This window comes from Telmatherina bonti (assembly GCF_933228915.1).
Source record: "Telmatherina bonti genome assembly, chromosome: 2".
In the NCBI taxonomy this organism is placed as follows: Eukaryota; Metazoa; Chordata; class Actinopteri; order Atheriniformes; family Telmatherinidae; genus Telmatherina; species Telmatherina bonti.
This window is the reverse complement of record NC_136620.1, coordinates 14,966,123-14,990,151: the sequence shown is the minus strand read 5'-3', so window position 1 is coordinate 14,990,151 and position 24,029 is coordinate 14,966,123. Positions and strand designations below refer to the sequence as shown.

The following is a 24,029-nucleotide window of genomic DNA, read 5'->3' as shown; positions in this document are numbered from 1 at the left end:
CAGATTTTTATTTTCAGAAAGTTTCCTCTGCTTCAGACTGACAAGCATCTCCATGACAACATGATGAAAGGACGCTGCAGATACCTGGTATGTTTTACAGGAACTGGTGATAAAAACACAAACACACCCCGCCGCTGAGGAAAACCACCTTCAGCAGACTTCATGATGAAGCTGAGGAGTGCTAGCATGACGTTCAGCTCAGATTGCAGCTCTGGCAGTTGACAGATCATCATAAGGCTAACAGCAGCTTGTGAAACTTAAACCTGCTCGAAAGTGGTGAGAAATCAAAGTTTCTTCGTGTTTTCAGGAGGCTGAACATCAGCAGGAAGCGTAAAAGCTGTCTGACATCAACCAACGGTGGAAACATGAGCAGAAATCATGAGTCAAACAGGAAACGGGTCAGCTCGCTCAAAATTCAGGAGTTCCTTCAACACAAACACTGAAGGAAAGAAGACTCATATGTCTCTTAAATGTCTCATAATGAGTCGTTTCTATACATTAAAATCATCACTGATAGACAAACGTGGTTACATGTAAGCGTCTGATGAAACAGAAGGGCCGATCAGCTGTCTTCAGGTGAGATGAATCACATACAGTCATGATTTCATATAAACGTAAAACACTTGGAATGATCCAAACCTAAAACTACAGAACTAAATCGCATCAAACAGATTTCATTCCTCCATCGATGTGTTAGCGTGTGCAGACAGGAAGTAAAAATTACAGTCAGATTAATAAAAAAGCAGATTAACTAGGAGCAGCAGTCTGAGCTGATGTGTGTGTGTGTGTGTGTGTGTGTGTGTGTGTGTGTGGACATCAGTAAACAGGTGAGGAAAATGTCTGAAGTGTTTCCATGCAGCATTGTTCACCGGTCCATCATGCTCAGGATCATCTCTGGTGTCAAGTCACCGTTGGCTGCCACTGCCGCCGCCGCCGCCTCCTCGTTCACCGCCAGCTCAACAGTCTCCGCCTCCAGCCCCACTCCCTCCACTGTCAGCGCCGCTCCGGAGGTGTCGCCCTCCTCCTTCTTCACGATGATGTTCTCCACTGCTCCAGTGCTCTCGTCCTCCACCTGAATGATCGCCGCAGCTGAAAAAAGAAAAACCAAAACAATAAAAACATTTGAAACCTTGATTCTTACTGTTTCTATTGAGCTTCACTGGAGATCTTACAATGTTCTCATATCTCAGATCTATATTAATATGCCGCATTAATTCACTGGATCTTTCTCATGTAGTAGTCGCCATCTTGGATAACTATCTCCTGTTTTGTCTCTACGCTCTAATGTTTTTCCGACAGATTACTAGTTATGCTAACGTCAACCTGCTCTTAGGAAACAGGAATCAGACTGGTGAGGTTTGGTTTATTCTGCCATTTTCTTGATTGTGTTTTAATGCTTGTGTGCTGAATCTGCATTCACGTGATTTTTTGCTGCATTTATGGTATCATGACCATGTTGATACACACAAATGTGTTCACATTCTACATTTAAGGCTACTACAGTATAATTAAGAGCCAGGTTAAAAAATATATAAAAAGTATTAATAAAGTGTCGGCCTAAAGGTGTGGAAAAAAATACTGTGGGATCTAGTTCACTTTCAGTGTGAAGGAAGATCAATTTAGACCAAGTGGAAGACCAAGTGTTTTACTGTTCAGTGTCACTTTATAAAGCAAAAACAAAATAAATATGAACAGGAACAAAAAAAACCCAACAACGGTCAATTTGCTGAACTGATGGGAGCGTCCAGTCTCCAGCTTTGCAGGTGAAACTCACATGGGCCATCACCAAGAAGAAAATGAGTTAATTTGTTTTTTTTTTACGTTGTTTGTCCATGACTTTCATTTCTGCATTTCCAAGCTTTACTAGATGGGCGAGTGGACTGTCGTATTCAAAACTCCTAAACAGTTGAAATCCAGCTGACACTGGTACTTCTTGAACATTGATTCTGTGGATCTGGCGGCCTTTATGGACTGGGAGAGACGAGCAGCTAGAAGCCAGGATAGGAACGAGGGATGGCTGAGCAGAGGAATGGGAGCCCTCTTTGTATGAGGCATGCTCTATCTGGGGAGCTGAATGTGACTCCGCGGTGGCATGACTTGGATTGCATCCAGAGGACTGTCTGGACCCCAATGCGTGCGTACAGAATATCCCTGCACATGCTAAGAAGCAGCAGTAATAACATGTAGCATACTTGAATATCTGGAAGAAACTTGGCTAAAAATGTCTGCTGAATAGTTTCCTAAATGAATCAAAACTAATATGATGAAAATTTTAAAAAATAAAGTATCGCTTACTTTTTCTGCTTTGTGAATAAAACTCGTAAAACATTGCTAAGGTGTATTCGTTTGACTCTGTTAGTTGGAAATGACTTACAAGGCTCCAAGTTATTTATATAAAGAAGAAAAGCTATTTTAGGCTTGAACCATTCATCTTTCTACACTATACTATGCTCACATAATAAATTAGTTTTAATTGAATTATAAGTTGACTGCAATGTAAAAGTACCCTGAGATGACTTAGCTGAAGTTGACTAAATTGAAGTTTTTATTTTGTTCTTCATCAGCTGGAAACTTTCTGCTGCTCTTTGGCTGTGATTTTTGACTAAAGGATCCCGGACCGATGTTCTGGTTTCCTGTTCTTTGTAACATGATCAGTACTCTCACCAGAAGTTGACGTCCTAGCAGGGGCCACAGCAGACTTGCTGGGAGTTGGAGGCTTGGGGGGGTTCTTTGGGGGTCGTCCTCGTTTCCTCTTAACGGGTGGCTCATCAGGGGCCGGTACTGGGATGGCAGCAGGAGCTTGGTCCAGTTCCATGCTTTCTGGTTCCTCCTCTTCCTGCAGCAGGGATGCTTCTTCCTCCCCATCGCCCTCATCCTCATCCTCGTCTAGTTCAGGTTGATCTTCCTCTGAACAGCGACAACGATCGAAGTTAGAGAAAGTTTTTAACACTGAATCCCACCTACAGATGACAAAGTCTCACCGCTGTCATCTTCATCTCTCCTGCTCCTCATCTTCCTCTTTCTTCCTCTCCTCCCTTTCTTTGGGGTTGGAGCTCCATTTTCAGCATCATCGACCTCTCCATTACAGTTCTCAGCATGGCGAGCCATAGTGTTCTGAAACACACACAGTTTTTTTCAGAATTAATTAGTAATCATCGCACTTCCTGCTCAGATGTATAAACAGGTGTGTAAAAAGGTGTGTGTACCCTGCGAGTGAAGGTCTTGCTGCATTTGGGACAAACAAAAGCAGTGGGAACAAAGTTCGGGTCGTGGTAACGTTTGAAGTGCATGTCCAGCAGCTGCTTCTGTCTGAAGGTCTTTTCACACTGGCTGCAGGCGTACGGCTTTTCTCCGGTGTGGGTCCGACGGTGCATCACCATGTGGCGCTCCTGGACACGGAAACGTGGAACATCATTATAAAACAGAACTCAGATTACCACGCAGAAGAATAACCTCCTGAATCCTCAAACTTCACAGATTGAACTTCAATCTCAGCAAACAGGCTAAACTATGATGATGAGTGAAGATGGGTCAGTACAGCTGCGCCCATTCCTGATTTAACTTTCTTACAAGTGTTCTATAATTTAAGGAACCAGCAGTTTCATCTTGTTGCTCTAAAACATTTTATGGGTGGTATCAATCTCAGATTAGACCAAATGACTTGAAACTTGCACGGCAAACTCTGTTGTTATAAATGAGAGCTGTCCATTTCTAACAACACTTCTAATGACAGAACTTTGTGTGTGTGTGTGTGTGTGTGTGTGTGTGTGTGTGTGTCTATCTGAAGGACTCTTTGTAAAGTCACAAACAGTCCACAATTTCAGGGCAGGTTGATTTTAACCAAAGTGGACTTCAGACAAAATACACTTAAAAAAGTAATAAATCAATTTGTATTTAATTGACTGATATAATTTGATCCTCAAGAAAAAAAAGACTCAGTTCTTGGTGGAGAAACCCTTGTTGGGGAACACAGGGGTCAAATGACTTGTTCTTGATCAACAGGATGTGGACATCTCTAGTCTCATTGCTCCTTTACAGATACTCTCTAAATCCTTTGTTTAGATACATCCTTAAGGTTTAGAAACTGTCACTTGGCACCAAAGTTTTGATTCCAGCCAAAGATTTTCTCTGGAATTAAAATCCTGAGACTGACCAGGCGATTCCAGGAAGGTCAAATAACCAGTCTGTGGGCATCAGAATTTTTGCTGGGTGGTTAAACACAAAATATTTATTTAATTCAATAATTAACCTTTATTTAATGCTTTTATCTGAATTTTGTGTTGACATTATGTTAAACTTTTGACTGTGTCTTTGTCATAATGTAAACTTGTAAAACAGATCAAACAATTATTTCCTCCACAGTAAATACAGACATACATGTTTGTTTTTCTCTCTGTAATCTCTTACTGAGGTCTACATGTTAGCTGTAAAGTCACAGTAGGTGGACTCCAGCAGTCAGGATCCAAAGTTTGAACTGTGAGAACCTGGATGTTCATATCAGCAACAATTGGACTGTAAAAACTGCCTTCACATCCTGGGTTAGGAGGAAATCATAAACTAGAAACAGTGGTCCTGAAAATACCTGGGCCATGAGCTAGTAGAAAAGAAAAAAGGAAATAGAGGGAAGAAACATGTTCTTTTCTGCAGCAGAGCAAACTGTAAAAATATAAAATATTGATATGAAGGAAAGCGGGATACTGGTTTTAACAGCAGATCATCCACCGAGCAGTCACCAGTTCCACTGAGCAGTCACTAGTTTGGACAACATGACAGCGGTGTGATAGTTGCATTAAGTACTGTCTCTCTGTTGTGTGCAGACAAACCTGGCGGCAGCAGTAGTCACACATGTCACATTTGAACCTCTTCTCGTTCTTGTGGGACTTCTGATGCTGGATAAGAGCATAGCGCTCGTGGAAAACGGCGTCACAGTAACGACACTTCTTTCCAGTCTCGATAAATGAGTGCTGCTTACGAAGATGGACACCTTCACGTGTAAACAAGCAAAAGAAAACAGCAGGAGGATGAATCCACATAAAAATTCTTAGTCAAGACTGGTTAGTGGTTGTGTGTGTGTACGTTGGAGTGTGTGGCAAAGACAGGGGGATGGGTTATTCATTGTAGTGCTTTTGTAATGTTAAGCATTTTGTGTCACAATTTATTGGATGAAAAGTGCTTTACAAATAAAGTTTGATTTGATTTGCTGTGTTGGTGTATGTGTTACCCAGGTCGCTTTTGCGTGCGATGACCGTATCACAGTGAGGACAGTGGAATTTGGCCACGTTCTCTGTGTGTTTCTGCAAAATGTGCATCTTCATGGTTCCACTCTGGGTGAAGCGGGCATGGCAGATGTAGCACTCATACGGCTTCTCGCCTGAGAACAGATTACAAAACACAGTCCGTTAACTCTGACAGAACTATAGCAGAACTACACCAAGACTCAGATTACTAGGAAAGGACGGGATCCATAGACGCAACCTGATTCCACTTGCTTCAAGTAAAACAATTTCCTTGTACACCACTAGTGTACATTCCTGACTTTGAGACTTTGCGCTGTATTTAGCGGTTTGTCAGACAACTCCAATGAGTCTATTTAAAGGAGTGCTATTGTGGTATTTCAAGTTTTCTGAGCTTTCTACAGTGTTACAGTGTTGAATCCTCATCAGACATGTGAACAGCACTGTTTTTTATCACCTAAACGCATGTTTGAGTTTGAGTTTGAGTTCCAGCACTCTCTCCGTTCGGTTTCCATGGCGACGAAAAACGCATCGTTTTAGAGTGTTTTTTCTACTTCGAAATCCTTGTGACGTCCCGGGGGATAAGGTTCGGTGATTGGTTACCTTCTACTGGTTAACAAGGGCATGTACAAATACATCAGGCGGGTGGAAAACGTGGGATAAAGTTATTTCCAACGATGGCTGGTGAGTTTACCAAAGAGAGACATCCTGCTGCATTCGTTGCTGTGGGTTGCTGTTTTCCACTTCGTTTTCAGGGTCTGATTCAGGTTCCAACATGTAGGGCTGTATGCTATGTGTTGACATTGTTTTTTTTTTTTTTTAGTTCATATTAACCTAACCTAAGGTTAATTAGGTTAGGTTAATTGGTTACTCTAAATTGCCCCTAGGAATGAGTGTGAGTGTGAGTGGTTGTTCGTCTCTCTGTGTGGCCCTGCGATGGACTGGTGAGCTGTCCAGGGTGTACCCTGCCTGTCGCCCAAAGCCAGCTGGGATAGGCTCCAGCTTCCCCGCGACCCTGAATTGGAATAAGCGGTTCAGAAAATGAATGAATGAATGAGTTCATATTAGCCTAATCCTTCTGTTTATGAGATGTTACAATGACGGCGAAAACGATGTAGTGCAGTGGCGGGAGGCGGGGCTTAATGCGGAAGAGTCTCAATCCACTCGTTTTGCCCACAGGCTGATCTGACAGCCTACGGAGAGGGTCGGTCTGAAGTAAATAAAGTGATTTGTGACGATAACTCGATCAATCCCAGCCCTTCTGGGCTCAGAAAAAAAAATAAATTAGCCTGAAATGCACATAATAGTTCCACTTTAAAAGTATAAAGCGACTATCAACAAGTCTAGTGGCTTTTTCTGGTGATACTGGAGACTTCTGGTGAGTAACACAACTGTCCATGCTGCATAAACCCCTCTCTGTCCTGAAGAACACACTCGAAGCTTGGTCGTCACGCAGCATGCAGCTGCAGGACTGTAATTAGTCAGATTAATTTTTTAAAATCAAATTCCACCCCTAATATTTTAAACTCACAACCTGATTTATAGAACATGCCATTCTAAAAGCAAATTAGGGTTCTTCCAGGAAATGAATATAAATCAGCATTTTTCATACCTAACTGGCATAATTAGACATACATTTTCAGAAAACTTGCCAACAAAAAAAAAAAAGATTGTCTATTAGTGAGGAATAAACTTGAAATATTTCATGGTGATACCTGCTATTCATAAAGTTTACCCTATTCACCTGTAGTGAACTAGGAATATGAAACGATCTGAAAATCAATCCCTGAAAATAAGTCCTGTGTGTGGGTTCAGTCCATGCTGCACACATACACACAGCTTGTGTACCTGAGTGTGTCCTCATGTGTCTCTTCAGCTTGTAGGTGTCTCTGCTGGCATAGCTGCAGAGGCTGCACTGGAAAGGACGCTCCCCGGTGTGGGAACGAATGTGTCGCTTCAGTTTGCTCACCTGCATGAAACCAGAGCAGAAATCAGGTCTTGTCCTTGTAAGTTTTACACGTCCAGCAGACAAGAAATCGTCTCACCTCCACGCTGGCATAGTCACACATGGAACACTTGAAGGGCTTCTCATGTGTGTGTTTGTAGCGACGATGACGAACAAGCTCCCCACTGGTCACAAAAGCCATGTCACAATCTGTGCACTTGTGTGGTCGAGTTCCTGCAAAAAGAAGAAATGATCCTTGAATCTGTTCCTGACAAACACCAGTTTTCTAGATCAGACTGCGGTCTGGTGTACACACCTGTGTGTGTGTTCAGGTGGTTTCTGAGCAGGGTGACCGTCCTGAAGGCTCTCCCACACAGGTGACATTTGTGTGGCCTCTCGTCAGTGTGGCTTTTCATGTGTCTGTCCAGGTTGGAGCGTCGAGGACAGGTATAACTGCACAACTCACACTGAAACGTTTTCTTCACTCCTGAAACACACAAATGCACAAACAAGCACAGTTTCAATGGATGAAACTCCTTAGTTTGGCTAAAACACTAACTTTGAGAAAAGTTCCAGGAAGAATCTGTTAAACACTGAGATCCAACAAGATTTCTGAAATATTTCATTCATGTTTCTAAGAAACTGTGGAAGAAACAAGACTCAGATTTCCAGTGAACAAATGTAACATGAAAACAGTTCTATGAGCTTCCTAAGCTAACTTTACTCTGCTCAGATCACTGTTCAGCAAGTACAGGCTGGCTTTGGTCAATGGTGGCTTTCCCACTACATACTGTCGAGTACTGAGCATATATTTTATATATATATAAATAAACACATAACTGCATATAATAATGTATACATTTGTTTCTGCTCCTTCATCTTCCAAATCAAAGGAGTGATCAACCTTTAACTGAGCCTGGCCAACTCTTTTAAAGCAATGACTCACCTTTCTTTTTGATCTTAGTTGGTTTGGGTGGTTTCATGTTGCCGACGACCTTCTCGGCATTGACTTCAGACAGAAGACCTTCCTGCTGTTCTTCTTCAAAGTCATAAACACTGACGTCCATGTCTTTGTCTCCCTCTGCGTAACGCAGACGACTCTTTTTACCCTGAAATGGGGAACATCAGCATCTGAGATTCAGCAAAATACAAACATTCACACATATTCACAAAAATAACACAACAAAATACATATTTTACCTTTTTGGTCTTCTTCACACCTCCAGATGGAGGCTGATAGTCTGGGTCTTTGGCCCAGCTTGGATCATCATTTGAAGGCTGAACAGGCTCATCATCTCCTTCCAGTAGCTGGTTCCCCACCTCCTCCTCTTCCTCTTCCTCCTCTTCAGGATGAGCTTCAGCTCCTTCTTCCTGCTCCACTGTCTCCACCTCCCCATTAGCACCAACCTTCACCACCTGAAAATCAACATTTAATTTCATGTGTGATTATGATGTTTGTTTTCTTAATCAAAACAGAGTCAATAAAGCAAACCAGATAATCCAGGGAGTTAATTATAGAGATCAGCTCAGCATCTGTTTAAGTTCGCCCTACTGAAACTTTCGTTTTAATTTTAGTTATGTTTAAGTAGATTTAACTTGATTTTTTTTAGTTTATTGTTACTGACACAGAGCATTGTTCATAAAAATATGTCCCCCCCTGTGTTTTGGTTTGAACACAAAACAGGAGAAGGGTTTACACCACATCCTTACTTACTCATTAATTCATTTTCTATACCGCTTAATCCAATTCTGGTTCACAGTTTTTTTTTTGTCCCACGATGATAAATTCTGATGTAACCAACTATAAAATCTGAAGGCTACGTTACGATACACTGTGTATCGTAACGTGCCCCTGGAGGACAACTAATATATTTTTTGAAAAAAAGATCAAATGAGATATTCTAGTTGTTCGACTGATCAACCTGCTTTGATTGTTGCCAACAAAATGGCCGAGGTCTGGGTAAACCATGTGACTGAGTCTGCATCAAATATGTTTACCTGAAAACCCTCAGGTAGAGGTAGTGTGTGGCAGATCACAGGGTCTCCATCCTTTGGCATCGCCGTGGTGTCCACAAAGTTGCCCTGCTGCAGGGCCTCCACTGTGGTGGCAGAAACAGGAACCTGGACCAGCTGGAGCTCCCCCAGGCCCAGAGCTGCTTGTTCCTCCATGTTCACCACCTTAGGATAGGAAGGTCAATGGTTTATACTAAAACCAGACAACAGATTTCAGCTTCTTCTTCTTCTTCATCCAATCCACTTTATCTATAATGCACGTTTTAAACACAGAATGTCTCCAGAGTGCTGCACAGACAAATGAAAAGAGGAACCTGTAAGGTGATGATCTGAGTCTGGTCCACTGTTGTTACAGTAGCCTGGTGAGCAGCACCTCCAACCACACCTGCTGCAGCTGCTGAACCCCCAACCGCAGCATCTATCACCTGCAAACAAATTTCAGATTATTGGGGCATCATGGCAAAGCTGTCCTATAATCTCCATGTTTCTCTAGGTCTGAATGTAGACCCTGCTGTGGTCCCAACTATACACACTGATCTTTCAGTGGTCATACCTCAGTTTTCATCTGTAACAGGGTGGGATCCAGAGAGTCCATCACCATCATTTCCACTCCAGCACCACCTTCCATCAGCTGCTGCTGAGACTGACCAGCTGACACAATTCCTTCTCCATGACCTGGACCAACATTCCCAGGAAAAACATCAGAATAGAAACCTTCTTCTTATTAAATTTGTTTTAAAATGTTGGGAATCAGAACCTTGATTCAGAATGACTCCAGCCTGTCCCTGAACTACCCCTCCGGCCTCTGCTGCCTGCTGGAGGAGATCAGCCACGATGGCGTCCTGGCTGTGGACGGTCTGGATGGACGGGAAGTCTTTGGCAGGGACGTCCACCACACCTTCTGCTGACCCTCCGTCCATGCTGGGTGAGAACTAAACAAATTGTAAACACAAACATTAATCAATCAGTTGAAACATACCTCAGACCTGGTTCAGGTTAATCCACCACACTGAAGGTGTGTGCGGCGTATAAACCTGAGCAGTTCTTGTCCTGAGCGAGTCCAACAAGTTCAAAACACACATAGTGGCTATGGTGACATGAAGTTTTTCATTTTCAAATTAATAATTCACAATTAAATAACTCAGAATTACAATATTCTCCTTTGGGTTTACATGGAAATAGTGATTCATTTACATGAAAAGCATGTTTGTTTAATTCCGCTTTAGGATGGTGGGTTGGGAAAAGTTCTGGATGGACAGAGGGCAGACGTGACATATATGTCAATGAGAAATAAACAAACTCCACTTCCTTGCTCTCATCTTTCCGGCCATAACATAAGACCGCATTATTAGAACTATTTTTACTTTTGAAGCACCAGCTCGTAACTGAGGAGAAGAAGGAAGATATAGTACCAAACACAGGAGGCAGAAGACGGCGCAGAATATGTGCATCACTGGAACGGGACCAGGTAACGAGCATGTGCAGAACGACCAGAATTAACTTAAAATGGATTTAATACTTGCATAATAAAAGTTTGGATTTAAAATTGAATTCAGAATGGTTGTTTTTTTAAATGGTAATTTTAAATAAATTTAAAGTGGATTTAACTTTTATTCTGAATTAAAGCAGAGTTAAACTCTCATGTAAACTCGGACAGTGTTTAAAAATGTAGAAAAAGAGCTTTATTTTAATAGGTTAGATGACCACACTAGTTGGGTTTCAACAAGTGTATACTTATGGAGAACTGTTTTATTCATAATCAAATAAATAGATGTAACATTTTGAAATAAATTTTGCCTCAATGGCTGAAGCTGCACACCCCTGCTAAAGGGGTGGGCAATGCAACCAAAATGGTGGCAGAAAACTTAAGGAAAATTTTTACCCAAAAGGACAAAAAAGTAGATGATTACCTATAAGGGTTAGGGTTAGTCAAACTGTGAATTCCTTTAAGGGGCAAAACAGTATTAGTACATGTATCAATGAAAAAGTACTATAAATGAACAAAAATATTCTGGCTTTCCCATTCGGTCCAAAAACAACCATATTAGGGTAGCGGTCACCTCCAAATTCACCCCAACAGTGTGAATGGTTGTTTGTATTACATGCATGTGATGGACTGGTGATCTACCCAGGGCTCACCCTGCTCGGAATAGGCTCCAGCACCTTTTGACTCTTTGTTGTAGTTAGTCGGTCCATGTTGGATCAACTGCACCACTTCAACCAGAATCCTGGACTTGTATCCACCAGTTACAACATGACTCATGTTTACTGCAAATACTTTAATTAAAAAGCGCCACAAAGCATTCGTATGTGAGAGGTTATAAGCTGACTGTAATGTGAAATGAATAAAAACCAACCCTGTAAACTAAAAGCTGTGTGGTAAACTCCAACAGCTGTTCAGAGACTGAATGTAAAACCAGCTTCCACGTCCACGAATCACTGCAACATGGCTCGGTTCTGGTAAAGGCCTTCAGAGGTCCAAATGTCCCACACATATGGGGCAGCTGCTGCCTCCTTTCCAGCATTTATCCTGCAGTATTTTTGTAGCTCTCCAAGCCGAATCGTAGAGGGAGCTCTCTGCTGTAATATATATCAGTGGCTATGAGGCTCTAGGTGGGCTTAGAATAAGAGACAAGCGGGCGATGGGTGCAACAACAAGCCACCGAACCGACTTCGCTCCATGCCAACATCCAAGCCAGCTCCAAAAGATCCACACAGGGACGTGGCTCATTTCAGGACAACCCTGTTAAGATTTGGTCACCGCGTTTCTCAGCCTGGACCATTTTACTGAAAAACGCCTCGTCATTCAAAATCCGCGGTGGCCCAGCTGACCGCGTCCGCGCGCGAAAGCCAACACGATGACTAACCAAAACTAGGTTTAGGTTAAATATGTATAGGTTTGGTTAAATTTATCAGGATTTTACTGGGGGACTATGAGGGACCAGGATGTTTGTAGTTTCAGTTTTAACAGGACATAGGCGTGGGAGGCCTTAAACCTCGGCTAGGTCACCGATGCTAACATCATTAGCCATCTCCTGTTCATAGTTATGGAGTGAAAACTACTGGAGCTATGAGTAACAGCTGGGTCAAACCTGGCTAATACCTCGTTACTACCCCACAGCAATATTATCTAAACCCAAACTCCGTGTCTTTTACACTCTGTAAGTTAAGGACAGCAAACTGTTGGCTACGGCGACAACTTGTGCCCGCCAGCAGCATGTCGTCAGCGCTGTAAAGACGGGAAACAAAGAAGACAGAAAATGGACGCCTTGGCCTAAACTCTCCAACCAAGTCCACGAAGTATTTGCAAAACCTCCTCCGTGATATTTTCACTTATATAAATGAAATACAACTGACTGTTTGTGTATTTATTTTATCTTTAGAAATTTAAACATATTTCGACAGGTTTTTGAAAAACGATAGAGGGAGACAAACACTCTTCGACGAGCTGCCAGGACCCGGAGCCCCATCGTGACACCTAGAGGCCGGTTAAAGATCCTGCAAACTCCCCTCTTCTCAGAAAAGTAGTGATACTTTACCCCTTTTAGTGCGTTTCTCCTCCTGGTAATCCCGGGTGAAAGCACAAAGTGTGAGCTATAAAGTTTAATCGGCGGATAAAAATTGCAGGCTTCTTCTCAGTTTGTTTTAATCCCTCTCCCGCTTTAGTAGAATAGCTTCTGCCACAAAATGGCAGTTGAGAGCTCAGTGCGCCTGTGCGGCCGCTGGGGGGTGGTGTCGAAGCTGCTGCAGAGACCCTGATTGGCCAGGAGGGGCGCCCCTTTAGAATACATTGAGGCTCATTTATCACAATGGTAGAGATATGGATGCTTTCACAGAACTCGGAGAAAAAGAGTTTCTTTTAGTCGGGAAATTATCTCGCGACGGCGAACAGAATATGAGGGGGAAAAGTTAGGAAGATTATAGGGGCCCAAAAGGATTTACAAACTATATAAGAAAATCATTAAACCTTCATTAAAAATAATACTTTTTTCAAAGGTCGTAATGAAATATAGCAGTAATATAAACTGATAAACCATTTATATTAAAATAACCTAGTTAGATGTATGCACTGTGATTTAACCCTTTATAGGGCACTCAGAAATAATTTCAAATTAGAAATTTTAACCTGAAATTGTCATTCTGGTATGAACCAAGACCTCTATTCTGTTGTTACATTAACAAAAAATAAACAAATAAATAAAAATGGTTTTCTTTCATATTCAGCATGAAACTAAGTGATCAAAAATGGTCACTTGCCCCATAAAGGGTTAAATACAGCCCTAGGTCTTTATAATACCCATGGAAAGCTATTTTTTGTTTTATCAGCTTGAAGCAATTGAAGCCCCCCAAAAAAGTGGTGGGGTGTATGGCATTGTCTTTCATAGGGCCCAAAGTTCCTGGTTGCACCCCTGACTGCGAAGTTTGTATTAAAAGTTAGGGGAAATGTGTTAATGCCTTAGGAGACAAAATTAGGAGAAACTTGGTTTCCATGGAAAGCCTGTGTCCATTTAAAACATTACATCGGTGTAAATAGTTTTTTCATGTATTATGCTGAACATACCACAAGGTTGTCCTCATAATCTACAGTATGAGTCAAGTTTTGAAACAGCTTCTTATTAAATCAACACTTATGACAGTTATTGTACCACAACCGCTAAGGCCTCTGTTGTAATGTGTGATTTCATACATGCCCTGAATGCAGCATGCATAATAAACAATTTACTGTGCATACATATCAATCCTACAGCATGAATATCAGTGTGCTTCAGACTGTACATATTTTTCCTGTTGTATGTGCATGTAGGTTAGCAGCTCAAGATTAAATAAAACCAATGGCAATAATAATCTTTTGACAAATGTTTAATAATTTTTACATTTGAAACAAGACAGACAGAAAATTTCTCAGAAAAAAGTTTCCATTCCTTCACAATCTATAAAGCTTGTGGGAAAATTATATATGCTTTGCTGTAATGTTTTCCCCCACTACTTCACAGTCTCTCCATTTTTAAATAAAATATTTCATTTTATGTCAGCTCTGTAATTTATAATAATCCTTGAGGCACTTAAAACCTGTGAGGTGCTATATGGATGCAGAAGTACAACTGCAGATTTCTGTCATCCATGCCAAAATAACAGTGGAAATACATTGAATAAAGTGGTAACCTTCATAAATACACAATCCAGTGATTATGCATTTTGTTCTAATAGTCATACCAAACACACCTTGCAGCTGAGGAGTTGTCTCATCACCCTTCATCACTAGCAGCTGAAACAACACCTAAAATGTCAGCTGTTTGAATTGTCATTGTCTTCAGTAATTCTGTATCTGAGTTATGAAAAGAAAAGTAGGAAATGTTGGCACATTATCTATTAGGAACTGAGCTCCATCTTCAATACAGTCTTGGAGTCCATATTGTTTTCTACCAGCATATGTCTCTTTTTGTTTCTGCTGGAGCACTGCAACATTAAAACCAGCTGTTTTCATAGTTCATTCTTGTAAACCTGAAACAGTCTGGCATGGTCAGGGACAGTGTGATATGATGCTCCAGCTCTTTTTATGATCCTGTTCTCTGATACATGTAGAGTTTTAATGTCAGATTACCAAGAGCAGAATGACGTGTGTGTGTGTGTGTGTGTGTGTGTGTGTGTGTGTGTTTGGTCATTCACACTGAACACCAGCTTCTGTTGAACCCAAAAGAAAAAAAGATGGTCTAATCTATTATTTATTATAGGAAAAAGAAATTAAACTTGTTTAAGGGTCAAGAAGCCTTCATCATCAATATCTTTACGAGTTATAACAACTTTAATTCCAAACAATATGCAGTCATAATTATCATAAATCTGGCTTCAGCAAGTGCAAAGTAAAATCAGCGTTAGACGAAAATAATTAGCTTAATTTAAGAAAAATGGTCAGTGGCTTTACTTAGACCATAATTTACATAGATTTATATCAATATGATTCTGAATTGTTGAAAATGGCCTTTACATGTGAAGCCATCATCATCCTGACAGTTTATGATCTCTTGACTCTGATATCCGAACTTATTCAGGATGATTAATGATGATGATGAAACTGATGAAAAGACTGAACCTCGCAGTATGTGACAGTAAATATTCAGGTAACCATCAGTGGTGCAGAAAACCACAAACAAATGAACATTTCTGCTCTGATAAAATAACAGAATAATGAATTGCACAGGCAAGCAGTTCCATTATATTTCCATAAAATAACAGAATATTAAAGAGTGATGGCACTGAGCTGCTGAAACCGTTCTCTGCAGAATTCTGCAGCTTTAGTCTCACGTAGAGCTTCCTTATTCTTCTGTTGCTAATATAGCGACAACATTAAACATAAAGCAGGCAGAAGTAAAAATTGTCCTTTTGACTTTTTGGATAAGTAGATATTCCACATTGACACATCCAACCCATTCCTATAATGTTCTGTTCAGCAGAAGGATGAAATAATTCACCCTCCATAATACCCAGGTAATCAATCATTGGATTTTTTCTCTGTGATTTTATAGAGTGCCACCTAAAGTCTGGATGCTACAGCCTCATATGGAGTAAAAAATAGTCTTGAAAACTCTTCTAATCCTTTGGCTCAGACAGAAGTTTGCAGCAATAGCAATATTTATTCAACACGTTAAATATCTGCATTTTCAGAACAAATAACATTTTTTTCCAAGTTTGCAGCCCTCCGATGTGAGCATGTTGACTTTCACTGCCTCAGGATTTTAATCTCAGGACTCCAGCTCTTAATTCATAAAATCTTGTAGTAGGCAGATTCCTGGTGTCACTCCTCCTCGGAGACATCACCTCAAAGACTTGAGGTTATTATAACATGTAATTTGACTCAGTGAATATACAAACAAGATTTTTCTTTATGTGTAAAAACCAGGAATGATAACTAGTGTTTGCAAATACTGCTAAATTAAGGCAGATTCCACAAAAAAAAGCAGGAAATTAAGAATTTCATCAGAACAGGACAATTTCTTTGGGGTTAGTCTGGATTTGGGTTTGAGCCCATAGAGGACTAAATCATGGCTGCATATACTTAAACCAGGCAACCACAGTGATGAAGCAAAACTCCAGGTCAGAATCAGGCAGATGCAGCCAGTAGCTGTAGAGGCAGAACTGCTCTATGAACTGTGATGAGCTGTCACACAGCTTTGCAGCAAACTGCACAGCTCAACGACACATAAAATGGCAACCAATCACACAGCTGTGCAGCGTGTCACATAGTTCTGCATCATGCAATATAGCTCGGCATCATGCAATATAGCTCTGCATCATGCAACATAGCTTTGCAGCATGTAACATAGCTTTGCAGCATGCAACATAGCTTTGCAGCATGTAACATAGCTTTGCAGCATGCAACATAGTTCTGCAGCATGCAACATAGTTCTGCAGCATGCAACATAGCTTTGCAGCATGCAACATAGCTTTGCAGCATGCAACATAGCTTTGCAGCATGTAACATAGCTTTGCAGCATGCAACATAGTTCTGCAGCATGCAACATAGTTCTGCAGCATGCAACATAGCTTTGCAGCATGCAACATAGCTTTGCAGCATGCAACATAGCTTTGCAGCATGTAACATAGCTTTGCAGCATGCAACATAGCTTTGCAGCATGTAACATAGCTTTGCAGCATGCAACATAGCTTTGCAGCATGCAACATAGCTTTGCAGCATGCAACATAGCTTTGCAGCATGTAACATAGCTTTGCAGCATGCAACATAGCTTTGCAGCATGCAACATAGCTTTGCAGCATGCAACATAGTTCTGCATCATGCAACATAGCTCTGCAGCATGTCACACAGCTCTGCAACACCTACACCTTCAAGTGTTCTTCATTCATCCATACCAGCAGATATTCTGAACTGATAAGTTTTATAAATCAGTCGCTGCGTGTTCATTGGGCAACCAGTACAAACCAGCCTTCCAGACGTTCACATGAAAGACACTTTGATATAAAATAACAACACAAAACAAAAATATTTTAAGCATTTTTTCTGCCTTTTCTGTTCTGAAAACATTAGTTCATGGTGTCTTAGTGTATCCCAACATGAGACTCCTTTTTCAGAGTCATCGCTATCCTGCTGACTCGGATCATTTTAGCACCTGTTTGATGAGTTTCTGTGTTTGTTAGAGTTGTTTGATCACGTTGAAGTGTTTCCACCAGGGGATGCAGCAGGCGACACACATTCATGGGTAAAAACACGACCTACATTCACAAAGTGCTGCTTTGGTGTGTGTTAGTTAGAAAGCGGTGCTGGCCATGCTTCCTGGAGCAAAGAGCCTCGGTAAGCTGTCCTGAGACATCTCTACATGTCTGTGAGCCATCTTCCCCTCCTCACCTGCCCCACACGGTAAAGGGAAGAACAAGGAAAGCAAATGCAATGGATTAGTTTATGGACGCAGTCATCCCTACAACACATCTTTGTTGAACAAAGTCACATGACACAAAACAAGGCAGAAATAAATGTTGCATCATTTTAATTCATTCTAAAGCTGGAGATGAACACCCAGCTTTCTCTGAGGAACTTACCCAGCACTAGGAGTGTTTGTTTGGCAGCATCTCGGACTTCCTCCTTATCCGTTTGGCAGAGATACACCAACTGGTCAATGCTTTCTTTGGCCTGGAACCACAGCAGACAAAATATATAAATACAATGAAGAAGTTTAAATCTGACCACCATCTTTATATGATCCGATGGTCTGTAGAAGTAAGGAACATTCTGGATGTTTGTACCTTCAGACATGCTAAAGCTTTGCATCCACACACTCTGGTGTCCACATTTTCATCTTCAAGCAGCTCCAAACAGCTGACCAGAGCCTGAGGACGACAGAGGTTCTGTTTTGTTGGATTTTTTAGCAATCTGATTATTAATCCCATTACAGAGAAGTAGCAGTTTCAAACCAGTTTCCCTTTAAGATTCATTCACTGTTATAAAAAAAACTTCAGAGATGTAGCACAGAACAAAACTACATTACAATCTGGACACAAAAAGCTAAATTTAAAAAAAAAAAAAAAAGAAAAACATCTCCAGAAATAAAATAAAACAAAATAAAATAAAACAAAACAAAATAAAACAAAAAAAAATCTCCAGAAATAAAATAAAATAAAATTCATATACTGCATGACTAGAACCCATCCTGTTGACTTAGATCTTTGTTCTGTATTTGCTGTCCCTCCACACCAAATACAGGGCAAGCAGTGGCCCTCAAACTACAAAACACTCTGCTGCCATCATTAAAATCTTTAAACTGTGTTGTCTTGTGAAAGGGCTTGTATTTAGATAGTTAATTATATGTAGGTTTTATGACACTTCTTCTATGTTTGTATATGCACAAATATGTATTTAATCCTATTTTATCACTTTACCTTATATGTTTTATGATATTCTACACCACATCCTCAGAAGGTGGCATTGTGACTCCAACAGACTGATCCCAGAGAAAGCAGCACCTTCTGTAGAAGGTGGTGGAGATGGATTCCTATCTTACTTCTTTAGCCTTCTCAGGAAGTGTAGTTGTGCTTTTTTTAAATAAAGAAGGAGATGTACAGTGACTAGGTCAGGGTTTCTGTCACAAAAGTCCACAGAAACATCCTGTCCTGCACGTCCTCCACTGATGTGTTGTTGACGTATATTGGAATGTGAGAGGGCCTTTTTCTCCTGAAGTCCAACTCCAGTTCTTTGGGGTTGCTTTTACATCCAGGATTGACTTCTTCCACACACACACGCACGCACGCAGGCACGCACGCACGCACGCAGGCACGCACGCACGCACACACACACACACACACACACACACACACAGATTCACCTCCTCCCAGAGTTCTTCTCATCACTGGTTCAGCCTGTTGTCATCTGTATGCTTTCTGATGTGACTGGTTATCCCCTGCTTAAACTTCAAGCACAGCCTAACTTCGTCTTACAATCTTAAATTCAGCCAAAGAGTCTCCCCGGTCTTGTTTTGTGAGTATTACAGTAAGCAAAAGTAAAATGTATAAGATCCGTGTCATGATCATATCTTTTATCTCATACTCGGTTACTAAATCCTAAACTTTGTTATTTAATACACTTTTTGAGATCACATTGCATCTTTTGCACCAAATTTTAGCTCTAAAAATAGTTTCCAGACATCCCAGTACCAATTCAGATGCTGGGATATCATGGTGTTCAATGGATAGGTGAAACGGACTCAGCGTTCATGCTGTAAATGTTGCAGCATCAGTTGAGCATTTTTCTTGTGTCTGTTTTCATGTCTATGTCTGTAACTTTTTCCTGCATCCTGACCAGGACTTTCTTGAAAAAGAGGTTTTAATCTCAACGGGACTTCCCTGGTTAAATTACGGTCAAACAGAGGAATGCAAACTGCGGTCTGGGAGGTGAAATATGAGGTCCCCATGTCCCTATGTCAGAGTTTAGAGTGTGACTAAAAATAAACAAATCAGAAAAAAATATACATACAAAAATTAAATACCCTGCTGTGAGAAAAAAATGAGGAACCACATATGTCTACACACACACACACACACACACACACACACACATGCACATGCACAATACACCTTGCTCCCCCACCTGCTCTCGATGTCGTGGTTGAGCAGCCAGGTTTCTCAGCACCGAGCTGGCTGAGGCCAACACTTTTCCTCGGGGATCTTTCAGCAGTTTGGCGACAGCATGGAGTCCTTCTCTCCTCAGGCTGCACTCCGCAGGATGACGCAGGGCGTTCACAATCACATCCTGGTCACATGACGCCAGGCTCTGCACCAACCACACTGTTTAAAGAAGGTTATCAATCATCAGTCACACTTTCTGCAAAATGAACATGTAATTTAGTTTTTTCTTTGTGGTGTAAAACATTGTCCACTTTATCAGGTTCACCGGGCTCAACTTCTTAGTTACCAAAAAATATCAGACCAGCCTATCAAATGGCATTTAGTCATGTAGACATGGTCTAAATGACTTGCTGAAGTTCAAACTGAGCATCATAATCAAAAAGAAAGGGATTTAGGTGGCTTGCTTGTTAGTCTGAGTAGTTCAGAAACTGCTGACCTGCTGGTATTTTACACACACAACCATTTTTGGGGTTTACAGAGGATGGTTAAAAAAAGATAAAGTATTCAGAGAGCAGCAGGTGTCCGACCGAAATGTCTCGTAGATGTCAGAGGAGAATGGGCAGACTGGTTGGAGATAATGGAAAGGTAAAACAAAATCAATTAAGCACCAGTTCCAACTGAGGTGTGCAGAATTGCATCCCTCAACACACAACACGGATCATTTTGAAGAAGATGGGCCACAGCAGCAGAAGACCACGCCGGGTGGCACTCTTGTCAGCTAGTAACTGGAAACGGCTAAAAACTACACAGACTCACCAAAACTGGACAATAAAATACAGAAAAACATTGCTGGTCTGATCAGTCTCCATTCAGCTCCCATATTCAGTAGGGCAGTGACGATATGCTTTTGTCCTGATTCGATTCGATTCTGATTTTATGGATGCCGACTCGATTTAAACTGCGTTTCTCACAATTCTTTGATATGGCTAATTTTTGTAGATTAAAAGCAAAAAAAAAATGTATAAAATTTTTTTTTTTGCTCGTCATTTTTCTTGATTTCAGTTGGGAAAAACAACACAGTAGCCAGACCATCATTCTGCTGCTATAATGCCCAAGATGACAAGTTAAAAGATCAATAAAAACAATAAAAATGACAAAAATTTTGTAATGGATTATATTTATTTATTTGATAAAAATAGATTTTTTTAACAAAAGATAATCAATTTTTAAATTGTGAAAAATCCTGACTTTTATTTTTTGATTCAATTTTCCGACCCCTAATATTCAGATGGTAGGATCAGAATCTGGTGGAAACAACATGAAAGAATGGATCCATCCTGCCTTGGATCAACGCTTCAGGCTGCTACTGGTGTGATAATGTAGGGGATATATTTCTGACACACTTCTAGTACCTTAGTACCAACATGGCCTGGTTTAACCACCACGGCCTACCTGAGTCTTGTTGCTGACCATGTCCATCGCTTAATGACCACAGTGTAGTGTCTTCTGATGGCAGTCGGTATAATGCATCATGTCACAAAGCTCAAATCATCTCCAACTGCTTTCTTAAACATGACAATCAGTTCGTGGTACTTCAACGGCCTCCACACCAGATCTCCCTCCGATAGAGCAGCTTTGGGAGATTCTCTTCATGAATGAAGTCTGCAGCAACTGTGTGATGCCATCATGTCAATATGGAATCAAATTTCTGAGGAATATTTCCAACACTTTGTTCAATCTATCACACCAGGAATTAAGGCAGTTCCTGAGTGAAAAGGAGTCCAAAATGGTTGTGGGCCTGATAAAGTGAACAGTGAAGTATTGTGTGTGTGTGTGTGTGTGTGTGTTTGTTTACCTTCTTCTGCCAGCTCTGTGATGTGTGTATCCATGTCACTGATGCCGTTAGACTCCAGGTAACTCCACAGCTGGAACACAGTCACCATCACGTCGCCTCTGCTTCCTCTCCTTGGCAACCTCTGATGCAGAAGTCGCTCGGCTAGACGCAGGAACACTGGAAAACCGTGCGTATAAGTGTTAAATACGTCTCACACACGCCACCGTGGACTGTGAACACACACACGTTGTTGTACCTGTGTCCGCCCTGTCCCGCAGCATGCTGGTATACAACACAGACAGTGCATCCAGGAATTTCTCAGCAGTAACACAGTAGACGCTGCCCTGCCCCATACACTGTTGCCATAGCGACACAGCACCCAGACAGAGGCCCAGCTGTGGGATCACTGTAACACAGAAGTCAGGAGATAAAACAACATCTACTACAGCTGACTTTTCCTGTGACACACGACGCATCAGAAACATCACATCCATATTCTGAATCGGTCTCGCAGATTGTTGAAGCTTTTTACATCTTAGAGGCTCCACTTCTAGTAAAAGTTGCTTTTTAAACATAAAAAATTCAGACCAACTTTATGACATACAGAGCTGTGAGACTGATATTGGAGGAACCAGCGTTTTGTTTACAGTAGTTCGGCAACAGCCCTCATCTTCTTTGTGTTATTCAGAATTTCTGGCGAGTATTTCATATCTTCCTTTTTCTCCACATAGTTAAAGAAAAGGAAATGAAGCAGCAGATTTCATCCTCTGTTTCCGTCTTGTAGTGATAAACATCCCAGTGAACAGAGGACTTCTGCAGAAAATTTCCCAGGTGATGCTGGGGCTGAATGAGAGAACAGGTGAAGTGATAACACCTGAGAAATCATGTAGAGAAGGTCATTGGCTGCAGGATTTTAAATGAAGCAGCACAGATCTGGATTAAACTACCAGGTACATATAAGAACATCCCTTTCTCCCACTAGATTGTAATGCTTGTTGTTGTTTTAGTTGTTGCTGGTTCCAGACTTGAACTCATACCACATCTATTTTTCCTTCATTTTATTGTTCTCGTAATAAATGAATTTACTTCCACGTACTATAGTGGAAGTAGATTTTAACATAGTTTAGTAGAGAGAAAGCTAAAAGTGTTAATGGAAACAGTATCCAGGTTCCCCCAACATGACAGTCAAAGCCCCAGGGATTCAAGCCGCTCATGTTACGGACCTGCTGTCAGTAAACATAATTCGCTGTCAAACACTGTTCTGATTTGGTTTCTATCTATCACTTTTCCAGCTTTTTATCGCCCCTTTTCCAACTTTTAAAGGTGTAAAAATATGAGCTAATTTTCCACAAAATGGTCAAATGTCTCATTTTCAAGATCTGATATGTTGTTCTATGTTGATGAGATTTAGAAATCATTGCTTTCTGTTTTTAGTTTTACATTTTACTCAGCGTTCAAAATTTATTAGATTTGGGGTAAAATCTTTTTCTTTTTTTTTTGTTAGTATAAAATGTTCATACCTTCAGCAGGTTGTGTGAGGCAGCGAGGGTTGTCCTTGATGATGCGACGCACGATTTCAAAGATGCGAGCCTCTCTCAGCAGCATGTCCAAGGCGTACATCTCCCCACAGCGCAGAGGTCCAAACATGCCCAGACGCTGCACACATCACACACCAGTTCACTTTACTACACCGAGCTAAGCATCAGGACATCTGTGGTCCGCTGAGGTCATTCCATCCCAACACGTTTATCAGCAGTCAGATTAAACCAGATATCACAGAAACACACATGTTAACTGAGGAACGCGATCTGGTTTCATTTAATAATGCTAATAGCAACATTTTATCCACTAAAATCTAACACAGACTGAGTCATGGCTATGGTTCTGGGTGAACTGGTGTGATGCAGAATCTGAGTATGTGGTGCAGGTCTCTTACCAGTAGCTGTGCACTGCAGGTCTTCAGGTGGACTACCAGGGAGCGGTCTAGAGCGGTGCAGCTGGTGGTTAGGGGCAGGGGGGGCGAGGCCGGGTCATCCCAGTTTCTGTCTGCTCGAGATCTAAGACCAACGCCATATATGTCAACCAACCATCATACGTTATGAGATTCTTTGTTTGATTTGGGTAAAAAAAAAAAAATCCAGCTGAATCTGCGATGACAGCTCAGTTTTACCTGGTTAAACACTCAGTTAACCTAGAGAGATCAATAAGGTGAAATTCACAGTTAACAAGGTAAACTTCTCAGCTAACTAGGCTAAACATGAACTGAACCCGGTATCTTACTATTAACATCACAGGTAACACTGCACAGCTCTCCTCAGACAGAGGCTTCTTCAGCTTCACTGTAACCAGGATCAGAACTAAGGCTGATTCTCGTCCACAGTGGCCCTGGAAGGACTGGAAAGTTGTAAGATTCTCTCCTGTCAATAACACACAA

At 41.2% G+C, this 24,029-nt stretch overlaps 2 protein-coding genes across 2 annotated transcripts in view; both read right to left on the bottom strand.

The window, feature by feature from the left end:
• On the bottom strand, positions 1–12,880 carry ctcf (CCCTC-binding factor (zinc finger protein)). Its single transcript, XM_079247866.1, has 16 exons — positions 12,732–12,880; positions 9,950–10,124; positions 9,746–9,867; positions 9,507–9,617; positions 9,178–9,357; positions 8,380–8,595; positions 8,126–8,288; positions 7,496–7,666; positions 7,280–7,413; positions 7,083–7,203; positions 5,222–5,371; positions 4,824–4,984; positions 3,207–3,389; positions 2,982–3,114; positions 2,665–2,907; positions 1–1,089 (listed from the first exon to the last, which is right to left on the bottom strand). Exons 2-16 carry the CDS (start codon positions 10,110–10,112, stop codon positions 866–868), a joined length of 2,475 nt encoding a protein of 824 aa, XP_079103992.1. The 5' UTR covers positions 10,113–10,124; positions 12,732–12,880; the 3' UTR covers positions 1–865.
• A 4,153-nt stretch (positions 12,881–17,033) lies between these two features.
• Positions 17,034–24,029, bottom strand: part of ripor1 (RHO family interacting cell polarization regulator 1) — a 44,784-nt gene continuing 37,788 nt past the window's right edge. The window contains exons 17-24 of the mRNA XM_079247159.1: positions 23,532–23,652; positions 23,116–23,251; positions 21,852–22,001; positions 21,617–21,772; positions 19,784–19,980; positions 17,947–18,030; positions 17,743–17,833; positions 17,034–17,551 (exon numbers count right to left, since the gene is read on the bottom strand). Coding sequence (XP_079103285.1) covers positions 17,454–17,551; positions 17,743–17,833; positions 17,947–18,030; positions 19,784–19,980; positions 21,617–21,772; positions 21,852–22,001; positions 23,116–23,251; positions 23,532–23,652 — 1,033 coding nt within the window. The 3' untranslated portion in view covers positions 17,034–17,453. The remainder of the gene's footprint in view (positions 17,552–17,742; positions 17,834–17,946; positions 18,031–19,783; positions 19,981–21,616; positions 21,773–21,851; positions 22,002–23,115; positions 23,252–23,531; positions 23,653–24,029) is intronic.

Coding starts and splice junctions, on each gene's coding strand:
- ctcf (XM_079247866.1), bottom strand. CDS start 10,112: ATGGACGGAGGGTCAGCAGAAGGTGTGGTGGACGTCCCTGCCAAAGAC. Junction 9,358..9,506: donor CTCAGATCATCACCTTACAG/GTTCCTCTTTTC, acceptor TCCTATCCTAAG/GTGGTGAACATGGAGGAACA. Junction 2,908..2,981: donor GAGAGATGAAGATGACAGCG/GTGAGACTTTGT, acceptor GTCGCTGTTCAG/AGGAAGATCAACCTGAACTA.